This window comes from Oreochromis niloticus, linkage group LG13 (genome assembly GCF_001858045.2).
Source record: "Oreochromis niloticus isolate F11D_XX linkage group LG13, O_niloticus_UMD_NMBU, whole genome shotgun sequence".
NCBI lineage: Eukaryota > Metazoa > Chordata > Actinopteri > Cichliformes > Cichlidae > Oreochromis > Oreochromis niloticus.
Window position 1 is genome coordinate 6,008,448 of NC_031978.2, and position 11,689 is coordinate 6,020,136.

At 43.6% G+C, this 11,689-nt stretch overlaps 1 protein-coding gene across 1 annotated transcript; it reads right to left on the reverse strand.

Moving 5' to 3' along the window:
- Nucleotides 1–1,836: 1,836 nt before the first annotated feature.
- On the reverse strand, nt 1,837–9,961 carry LOC109204700 (uncharacterized). The gene is made up of 2 exons (XM_019366246.2): nt 3,150–9,961; nt 1,837–2,850 (listed from the first exon to the last, which is right to left on the reverse strand). Exons 1-2 carry the CDS (start codon nt 9,083–9,085, stop codon nt 2,841–2,843), a joined length of 5,946 nt encoding a protein of 1,981 aa, XP_019221791.1. The 5' UTR covers nt 9,086–9,961; the 3' UTR covers nt 1,837–2,840.
- Between the last annotated feature and the right edge of the window lie 1,728 nt (nt 9,962–11,689).

The following is an 11,689-nucleotide window of genomic DNA, read 5'->3' on the forward strand; positions in this document are numbered from 1 at the left end:
TACTGGTACATTGCACAAAATGGAAGGACTAATGAATAAGGAGGACCGCTTCCAAATTTTTCAATTTAAACCAACAGCTAAATAGTTGAAACTTGGACACAACTGGGTATTGCAACAGGGCAATGATGTGTTCCAAACACATATCAAAGTTGGTTTTGGAATAAATAAATTAGGCTAAGAGCTTCTGGTATGGCCTTCCAAAGGCACTACCTTCAACTATATTGAAAAATTTGTTGAAGCTTTGAGATTAGTGTTTTCACATCCACCATTTTAATAAAAAAACACAGACCAAAACAAAAAAACCCAAACTGATTTCACACTGCTCATTGGCTAATAACTTGTATTCAGTGTCAGAGGCAGACACCTTCTCCACTTTTAGGATTAGATTCAGAACTTTCCTTTAAGTTAGCGCTGTATCAGTGCTAACTAAACCCTGAATCCTCTCTTAGTTACACTGCAATAGAGCTAGGCTGCTCGGGGATACCCATGATGTGTCCAGTGTTTCTTTTTCACTCACTAGGTGTTATATACCTCTCAGCATTTAATCATTAGTTATTATAAATCTCTGGCTCGCTTCCACAGTGTGTCTTTGTCCTGTCTTCCTCCCCTCGTGCCCAAATGGTGGGGGCAGACAGCTGCCCCTCTCTGTTCCACGCTCTGCCAGAGGTTTCTTCCTACTAAAAGGGAGTTTTTCCTTCCCACTGTCACCAAATAGTTTGCTCATAGGGGGGTCATCTGTTTTAACTGTTTGACCTTACATTATATAGCGCTTTGAGACAACTGTTGTTGTGATATGGGGCTATAAAAATCTAATTGAATGGAATTGAATTGCCATTTATAAATCATTAACCAATAAGTATACTGCAGATAATATTTTATTTAATAATTATAATTTTTTTTAATTTAATATGACCCAAAATGAGTAACTGCACACTCATGAAAGTGTTTCACGCGATCAAGTCAGAAAGCTGTTTTCCCATAGACTCCTTATTTCAACCAAAGTTATTGCCATCAGGTGGCCTTCAGATATAAAGCATGTTTAAGGCACTTCTGTATTGGCTTAATTTTTCCAACCCATAAGCTGCACCTATTTTTAATCACTTTTATGATTACATAGTGAAAAAATAGCACTTATTGTAACCTAAATACATTATCACTATGACAAAAACTTCAAGTTTCAGTGTCTTTATTTCAAGGATAACAAACTAAGGATGTCAAACTAAGAATATTCAAACAAGGAAACAGTGCTGTTTGGTCCATGTAGAAGCAGAAGCATGGTGAATATGCAAGGCCTCTATCTCAAAGCCATTACAGGGAAGGTCTAAGGTATCTCTGTGTCCTCGGTGCTGGAGACAGACAATGAATCATAGCATACCGGTGAATGAGGTCACTTGTATTGAAATTGAGACTGCACTTATTGTGCAAATGACCTCTGAAACACCGCCCAAAGAAAGTTCCTTAACAATATATATTGTTTATTGGCCTGACTTAGAGTCAAACTTTGAAACTCCTGCTTAATGATCAGTGAGATGTGTGTACTGCCATTTTTTTCTCTCCAAAGTTTCTCTGTTTGTCTCTGAGATCCAAAAAAGTTCCTCCATTATTCCCTCAGACATCAGCTGCCAACAGCTATCGTGCGTGCACTGTGAGCGATATGGGCTACGGCACCCACTTACTGTCTGAAAGCACCTTTAAAGGTACTAAACAAGAAAAAACTGCATGTAAGGAGTGAATAAAAACGACAATAGTTTCAACAAGTTTATACTTATTTTTAATAAAAAAAAATCCTCATCCCTCTTTGTTGCACACTTGGATTAAAATGAATTGAAACCAGTGTGGCTTTGTGAGTTCGCCTTTACTGTATCTGCAAACATCTGCAAACATATATGTAGACATAGCACAACGTTACACACTTTTGCACTCTCACACAACTCTTATAGGCGCACTGCCTTATGGTTAGTCCTTAAACTCAAATCTCTAATATTTCTTACAGTACAACAATGAAATAAACATAAACAAAAGATAGTGTGATCCACCAGGCTATATCTGCTGTGATTACAGCTCGGTGCAGGTATAAATCCACAAAAGCGCCACGAGGTTTCCGTACAAACTAATGAATTATCTCTAGCTGCTAATCGTTAGCGCCACGGCTAATTCACATCGCTACCAATAACTTATATACTAATGACACATAATGGGGATTAACGGCCAACTTTCCCACATTCTCTGCAACCCAGTGGACTCATCTGTAGATACATTTTAAGTTATTTACCATCTTGTATCTGCTTACCTGCAAACATATATGTAGACATAGCACAACGTTACACACTTTTGCACTCTCACACAACTCTTATAGGCGCACTGCCTTATGGTTAGTGGCTGGGCTTATTTACTCCCGCTAGAGCTGCTTGTTTTAGGGGATACTCCCTCTTGTGGTGTAACGGAGGAATAACTACCCTTCCTGCACTATGTCATTTTTGGAGACTGGGGCACACATTATTTTACAACAATCAAAGAAAATACATATTTGAACAATCAGACCATTTAACTAACTATAATATTGTGACTAAATTATAGGGGGGTGTCCTGTTTTGTCCACGATGTCTTTCTTGTCCTTACACTCTCCCCTCAAAAAGTTAATGGCGTCCCGACATTCTACCAATATCAGTCCTTATGTGGCAACTATACATTGCTTGTAGAAGGCTACATCTCTTTAGGAGTCAGAGTTCAGCATCACTGCTAGCCACAGTGAAACACATGACATGTATCTCCCCTTCCTGTCATATGTCGCAGCAGGTGTTATTGTGCACGATAACAGTCCACTGCTTTTTCCATCCATATCACGGGTATCTGCATCTTTACTGAGTAAGGTGCCCTCACCTGGACATAACCTCGCTACATAACATAGGGTGCCATTCTTATAACAGGTCATTACACTAACTCTTCTATATGGCTAACAAAACAGAATTAACATTTCTATTCTTCTCATAAAGCAGTAATGAAAACCTGAAAATGTAACTGTTATAACTACTTTACTGCAGTATGTAACATATGACTGTGCCTGAGGTACTTATTCAAGCGCTAATGTCGGCTGTCCTAACTTGTGATAAGTAAACATTAGCTTTTGTTTTCTCATTCTGAAAGGATACTTTTTCACACTGACAGGTGACTGGTCAGTGTCCTCTTGGTCACTGCACTCCATCTCAAGCTGGTGCGTCTGCTCTGTGTCTTTATTGTTCTCTTGTGCCTCTGTATCCTCATCATACTGGTTGTTTTGGTGTTCTATATTGTCCAAGCCCAGATTCTCTTCTCCGCAGTCCTCCTGGTGTTCCATGTCATTGTCATCACAGAGATCCTCCCTCCTGATGGCTCCACTCTCTGCATTGTACTCTGATGCTTCTGTCCACCAGGGCTGTCTACCACGTTCCCCTTGTTCTGTCGACAGTCCTCTGATTGCTCTCCATTCATCTTCATCCTCCGAACTGTGCTCGTGCTCATGCCGCTCATGTCTGTCCTTGTTGTTGTTTTTCTGTGTTTGCTTTCTCAGCTCTGCATGTGAGTTGACTTTTTCGACTGGCAAGAAGTCACACGGCAGCAGAAGGTTCCTGTGGACGACTCTGACACGTCCCTTGCCATTTTCTGGCTTAATCTCATATACTGGGCTATCCTTGTGTTTCCTTTGTGTCACCTGAAACACTTGGTCCTCCCAGAAGGATCTCAGTTTCCCTGGTCCTCCCTTCTCACCAAAATTCCGGACCAGTACTCTGCACCCTGGGTACAGCTCTGCACCGTGTATTTTTCTGTCATAGAGCACTTTCCCTCGTCGACTCTCCTTACAGGCTGTAGCTGAGGCCAGTTTGTAAGCGTCTTTCATGCGAATCTTCCACTTCTCGGCATAGTCTTGATGAGAAGGGCTTTGATCATTAGCTGTGAGACCAAAAATCATATCAATAGGGAGTCTGGGATTCCTCCCAAACAAGAGGAAATAAGGGGCATATCCAGTGGCCTCGCTGCGCGTACAGTTGTATGCATGGACCACTTTTGCCAGGGATGCCTTCCAATCTGCTTTTGCTCCCTCTGGGAGGTTCCGAAGCATGGCCAGCAGTGTCCTATTGAACCTTTCTACCTGGCCGTTTCCCTGGGGGTGGTATGGTGTGGTTCTGGATCCCTTGACTCCACTGTATTCTTCCAGCTTGGCGAAGAGTTTGTTTTCGAATTCTCTTCCCTGGTCATGATGGAGCCGTGTGGGAAAACCAAACTTCAAGACGAAGTCTCCAAATATTTTCTCTGCCGCTGTTTTGGCACTTTTATCTCTGCAGGGATAAGCCTGAGCAAATCGTGTAAAGTGGTCCATGGCCACGAGGATATACTCATACCCTCCCTTACATTTCTCCAAATGCAAAAAATCAATGGAGACCAGCTCAAACGGGTACGTTGTAGTGATATTGATCAGGGGAGCTCTGGTTGGCTTGTTGGGACGCTTGTTTTTTAGACAGCTACACACCTGTGTTATGTAGTGCTCCACGTCCTTCTGCATGTGAGGCCAGTAAAAGCGATCCCGAATGAGGGCCAAAACTCTCTCCACCCCCAAGTGACCCATGTCTTCATGTAGTTCTTTATAAACGAGCGAATGGAACTTCTTAGGCAGGAGTAGCTGTGTTCGGCTGAGTGTTTTCCTGTACAGTAAACCATCCTCATCAAGGTGGAGTTTCTGTTTTTCCCTTGCCAGGGCAGCGATCTCCTTGTTGCATGCCTGTTTTCTGCCCTTTGGCCACCGACTAGAGATGACATACTTAAGGACTTCCCCGATTACAGGATCCTCTTTTTGTGCATCTCTCAGGTTTGCCTTAGGGATTTCCAGACCTGACATCCCTACCTCCTCACTTTGCTCTGCTACCACAGTTGAGATGTTTAACGGGCAGAGCCAGGGTTCACTTCCCTGCAGCTGAACAGCCAGAGCCTGAGTCACGCTGTTTAGGATCTCAGGTGTCACTGCTTCTGTACAAGTTTGCATGTAGTGTTCCATATCTAAGGGCATTCGTGAGAGACCATCTGCATCTCTGTTAGCTCTGCCAGGTCGATACTTGATGGAGAACTGGAAGTCAGCGAGTTCAGCTACCCATCTGTGTGTGGTTGCATTCAGTTTTGCCGTTGTCAGCACATATGTGAGGGGGTTATTGTCAGTGTAGACAATGAAGGGTGGTGAATAGTAGAGATAATCTCTAAACCTCTCACATATGGCCCACTTCAGGGCAAGAAACTCCAACTTCCCTGAATGGAGGTGGTAGTTCTTCTCTGGGGCAGTAAGGGTCCTAGACCCATATGCAATAACCGCTAGCTTCCCATTTTGTCTTTGGTAAAGCACCGCTCCAAGTCCCTCCTGCGATGCGTCACAATGTAAGATGAATGGTTGCTCGAAGTCGGGATAACCTAAAATTGGGGGCTGAATGAGGAAATTGACTAGCTGACAGACCACCTGATGATGCTCAGCTGACCATGCCACTGGGTGAGAGGATGGTAGCTGACCCCCTTGATTCTTTGTCTTTTTGTTGTGTTTTGACTTCCTGTCTCTCCCTTCCCCTGGCTTTTCTGAGGAGAGCAGGTCATAGAGTGGCTTTGCAATGCGTGAAAAGTTAGGAATATAGTTGCGATAGTATGAGATGAATCCCAACAGCTTCCTCACTTCCCCAATGGTGGTGGGGTTCCTTTGTTTTAAGGCCTGGACAGGAGCAATGTCGGCGGGGTCCATGGTGTGACCATCTTGAGTTACCAACCTCCCCAGGAATCTCACCTGATTTTTGAACAGTTCACATTTCCTGGGTGTTAATTTCACTCCATGGCTCTGATAACGCTGCAGGACCTGCTTTAGATCATTTAAGTGGTCCTCAAATGTTTTTGAATGAACAAGGTTGTCATCCAAGTAAGGCAGACATATGTCATCCCGCAGCCCTGCAAGGCATTCTTCCATCGACCTCTGAAACTCTGCCGGTGCAGATGACAACCCAAAAGGGATTCTTACCCATTCATACAATCCCCATGGTGTGATGAATGCAGTAAGAGGGCGACTTGACTCTTCCAGGAAGCCCTGGTGATAAGCCTTCCCTTGGTCTAAGACCGAGAACCAGGAGCTTCCTTTCAATGTGTTGAGCATATCTTGTATGCGTGGTATGGGATGGCGGTCAGGGATTGACTTCATATTTAGCTCCCTATAGTCACAGCACAAGCGGAGGCTGCCATCTTTTTTCCGCACACACACGATGGGGCTGGAGTAGGAGGATTTTGATTTCTTTATCCACCCTCTATTCAGCAAGTCTTCCAGATATTCTTTCACTTCTTTATGAAGTGGCTTAGGCACTGATGTATACGTTCGGCGAACAGGTGTGGGGTCACTGAGGCGGATCTTAAGCTGCAGTGAGGGAATATTGCCAACATCCTGTTCATCACGAGCAAAGGCATTACTCTCCTCCCTTAATAGCTGTCTGATCTTCAGCTGCTGTGCCGGAGAGAGGTGGTCAAGGGGAACTGGGGGGTCCCATACACCTTCACTGTTGCTTGTTGTTCTGTTTTCCTGTTCCCCCATTTGGCTAGCTGGAGGTGCAGCTGTTGTTTCTACCGTAGGTCTTGTTGTTTCCAACTGTTCTATTTCCACTGCCACTGTGTTAGCTGGGTAAATAGTTCGGACCCTCTGAGTTTGTCCCAAAACAGTTCTCGGAGGCAGTATGATCTCATAAGCTTTGGTATTAGTGACTGGGAGGCTAATACGGGACCAGCTGCCCTGCTGTAAATGGACAACGCTCTCTTGCACCTCCAACCCTTCTGGCATCTGTGGATAGGGACTAGGCTCGAACAGGACATCCTGACCTGCTGGGAGTGGACCTGCTCTCACACTACACTTGACAACTCTTGTCTGACCAGGTGGGATGCTCATCAATTCTCTCCCAGTCTTCACTCTGCCCTCACCTAGCCCATCGTCTCCACTCTTCATCACCTTTATAAAGACCTCAGCTTTCTTACAGTCAATGGAGAATGCTGTGCTAACAGCTTCTGTTACAGCACGAGGTGGCTCTATTCCCCTCTCTAGCATGTGTTCAATCACGTTGAAGCCAATTATTGGCTCCTCCGCCACCCCATCTTCCTGAGCTACTAATACTGGCACGAGAAGCTCTAACTGCGCAGCCTCTTCTGTGGGCAACCCGAATTTGATTTCAACCCACCCAGAAAATGGGATTGGTGTCTGATTTACTGCCCTCCCATCTAATATACCAGGCCCAATGATTTCAGTTAAACTCCTAACTTTGAGGTGTGGGATGTTCTGTTGTCTCCATTTTTCATTTATGAGACAAACCTGTGATCCTGTGTCCCACAATGCTGTGGTTTTTACTCCCTCAAGCAGGCAGGTGATCATGTGCTTCCTCCCAATAAGATTGAGGAGCTGGGCTCTTCGCCTTGGGGAGAGGAGGTTGACGGAAACGGCTTCATTCCTCTTATCTTGTGTGGCGGCTGCTAATTTTGTCTCCAAATGTTTTATACTGTCTGTCAAGAGTTTGTGAACATCTTGTTGTTGCTCACCTTGGTTTAGTGGCTGAAAAGAGGGTGATGGGAGTGGGTTCACCGTGCTAGCTGACATACCAATCTGCTCTGCCCTGTCTGAAAGTTTTCTCTGGGTGCGGCATCCCCTTGACAAATGTCCACTTTGTCCACATTTGAAGCAGTGGTCGCAGTTTTCTCCTCTATTGCTGTCCTGACAATCCCTGCAGCCACGTTTGAGGCTTGGGCGGTGTGAGGGAGAAGGTCGGTGCGACTCACGAATAGCTCCTTTTATTTCAGCTATTTCCCCTTTTAGTTGATTGATGATTTCAAACAGCTCAGTTTCCTTGCGAGTCACTGTTGCTGGGGCTTTAGCAGCTTTACCTTTTGTCGAGGTGGAGAATGGCTGGTCTTGCCCACCCACTGCACCAACTGCTGCCTCCTGCACTGACTGTGCCTCTGCTTTTATCTCTCTTACTTTCATTTCTCGGGTGGTCTTTCTGAATTTTTGTTGCCTCTCCCACTCAAGGCTGGCCGCTTCATTTGTCTTTGCAATCAGCACATCGTCAGTGACTGCTGGATCATCCAGGTAGGGTTTGATCTGGTATTTCACATTGTCGCTGATCAGACCTGTGCCCACGGCTCGCAGAAACTTTTTCTGAATCAGTTCAACACTGTATTGTTCATCTGTCCCTGGCTCCCTTGATGATGCTAGGAGTCTTTCTTTCAGCTCTATTGCCCTAAATAGAAAGTTCTGTGGGGACTCATTACTTCCTTGAGTGATATTTATCAGTCGATGATAGAGGTCAGTAGAGCTATCCTCCTTGTAGTGTCCCCTCAGTATGGTACGAAGCTGCATGAGGGTGAGGTCTGTTTTAATCTCCAACATATCACGGAGACTTAGGCCTGGGCTTATGGCCCTAACAACAGCTTCAATAATTTCAGCTTCGCTGTGATTCTTTTTAAGTCCCATTTCGATTTGATGAATCAGGTTGGAGTATGACAGTTTGTCTTTCTGACCCCGTTCCCCAATTTGGCCACTGATTCTAAATTCCCTGCGTATCGTCACTTCAGGGGGCTGTGTTGCTGGTGAAGCAGGTAACGGTGATGGAAGAGTAGGTAACTGAGTAGCCAGACCCTGACTAGTTTCTTGGGAGGCCATTCTGTCTGTCAGTCTTGCCATTTCTTCCTCTAACCTTTTTGTCGAGGTTTGAAAACTTAGTTGCAATGCTGCATATTGTTCTTGTAGACTGGCCAATGCAACCAAATCCCTACTGATACTATCTTCACGTTCCTGTGCAGGGTCATCTCTTCCCTTTAGTTCTTTAACAGTTTTAATTAATCTGTCCAGGAATGTGTGCGCTACTTCCTCTTCCTCCACTTCAATAATTGTTTCAACTGCTTCACTTATTGTTCTGATCAGCGTGTGCTTCTTTGTCTGTTTCCCGATTGAGATTTTAGCTTGTAAACACACTTCTTGTAGTTGGTCCGACCTTAACTGCAGCAAGCTCTCACTTAGCTGGTCTTGCAGTTGCTCCAACTCCATACTGTGTGTCATGACTCTGTAATCTCACACTGCTTCTTAGTAGCACCGCTGATCCCACCGCTGCCACCAAATTTTGTTGCACACTTGGATTAAAATGAATTGAAACCAGTGTGGCTTTGTGAGTTCGCCTTTACTGTATCTGCAAACATCTGCAAACATATATGTAGACATAGCACAACGTTACACACTTTTGCACTCTCACACAACTCTTATAGGCGCACTGCCTTATGGTTAGTCCTTAAACTCAAATCTCTAATATTTCTTACAGTACAACAATGAAATAAACATAAACAAAAGATAGTGTGATCCACCAGGCTATATCTGCTGTGATTACAGCTCGGTGCAGGTATAAATCCACAAAAGCGCCACGAGGTTTCCGTACAAACTAATGAATTATCTCTAGCTGCTAATCGTTAGCGCCACGGCTAATTCACATCGCTACCAATAACTTATATACTAATGACACATAATGGGGATTAACGGCCAACTTTCCCACATTCTCTGCAACCCAGTGGACTCATCTGTAGATACATTTTAAGTTATTTACCATCTTGTATCTGCTTACCTGCAAACATATATGTAGACATAGCACAACGTTACACACTTTTGCACTCTCACACAACTCTTATAGGCGCACTGCCTTATGGTTAGTGGCTGGGCTTATTTACTCCCGCTAGAGCTGCTTGTTTTAGGGGATACTCCCTCTTGTGGTGTAACGGAGGAATAACTACCCTTCCTGCACTATGTCATTTTTGGAGACTGGGGCACACATTATTTTACAACAATCAAAGAAAATACATATTTGAACAATCAGACCATTTAACTAACTATAATATTGTGACTAAATTATAGGGGGGTGTCCTGTTTTGTCCACGATGTCTTTCTTGTCCTTACATCTTTCTTTCTGAGGGATGAGGATGTGCCATGGTTTGAATGATTTTGAGGGATTATTTCCTCTCATTTCTCACTGTGGATGTCAAGTGATTGAGTTTAGGTAAAATGTTACATATTAATCCACACATAGATATGAAAATGTGCAATTTGGGATAAAGAAACAAGAATAAAAGAGAGAATTTGCCAAAAAATAAATTAGGTTTGTTGTGATGAATTTTTGAGCTGAGGCAAGTTTTTTTCACATTATAAATGAGATTATGCTCCAGTGTTAAAGCAACAAACAGCAACGATGGTGAAAATGTAGAAGAAATAGATCCAAAGAAGTGAACTAAAGAGGACAAAATGTCAGTTGTCGGTTCATCCAATCTCTGGGTCCAGTGCACTGTACAGACCATCAGTCAAACCTCTCAGTCTTTACCAAATGATCCGTTCAGTCTCTTCACTCAGTATGTGACAGCACTCATCTTTTCAGGCTCAGCCAGCCAGCCATCTACATACACATATATATTTAAAAGTAATACAAAGAATAAATAAAAAAACTATGTATTATAGGTATTATACAAAAAGGGGTACACAGTATTATTTATCATTTATATCTAACCGAATATCAATCAATCAATCAATCAATCTTTATTTATAAAGCACTTTTCATACAAAAAATGTAGCACAAAGTGCTTTACATGGTTAAAAACAGCCCACCCCACACACACACACACACACACACACACACACACGCACACTTAAAGAGTAAAATTGGGCTGGGTACGCATTAGCCAAGTGAGGAAACACTATCACAGGGAGCCGTCTGCACCGGGAGCCGGTCGCAGACCGCAGCCTCCAGGCTGGGCACACAGAAGGAGGGAGGCAAAGAAGCCCCCCAGCAAGGCTGAGAGGATCCACAGAGCCCCAGCAGCCACGGTCAATCACAGCCCCGGTGCAGAGAGCCCCCTCCGAGGAAACACTGGAGATATGACCTAATAAGAATATATACAGGATAAAAAGATAAAATAAATAAGAATGGGATACAATATAAATATAAATATAAATAGAGTAAGAAGATAAAAAATGAATAAGAATAAAATCAATAAATATTAGGTAAAACCTAAATTAATAATATAAATAGAATAACAGGATAGAATAAATAAGCATAAAATAAATAAACGTTAGGTGAAAGCTAAATTAAAAAGGTGGGTCTTGAGCCTGTTGTTAAAAACATGAACATTCTCTGCGGTCCTGAGCTCCTCCGGCAGGCTGTTCCACAGTCGAGGACCATACCACTGAAAAGCTGCCTCTCCGTGAGTATGTGTCCTGACTTTAGGGACAATCAAAAGGCCATTACCAGAGGACCTCAAGGTCCGCGAGGGTTCATATGGTAAAAGCAGATCTGAAAGATAAGAAGGCCCAAGACCATTAAGACATTTAAAAACCAATAAAAGAACTTTAAAATCGATCCTGAAACACACGGGGAGCCAATGCAGTGATTGTAAAACCAGTGTAATGTGGGCCCGCCCTCTGGTCTTCGTCAGCACACGAGCTGCAGAGTTTTGTAAAAGTTGTAAAGGTGAAATATTCTTTTTGGGGAGACCAGAGAGCAGGGCATTACAGTAATCAATGCGGCTGGTAATAAAAGCATGCATCAGCATCTCCGTGTTGGCCCGAGAGAGAATAGGGCGGACTCTGGCTATATTTTTTAGATGATAAAATCCAATTTTGGTTACATGT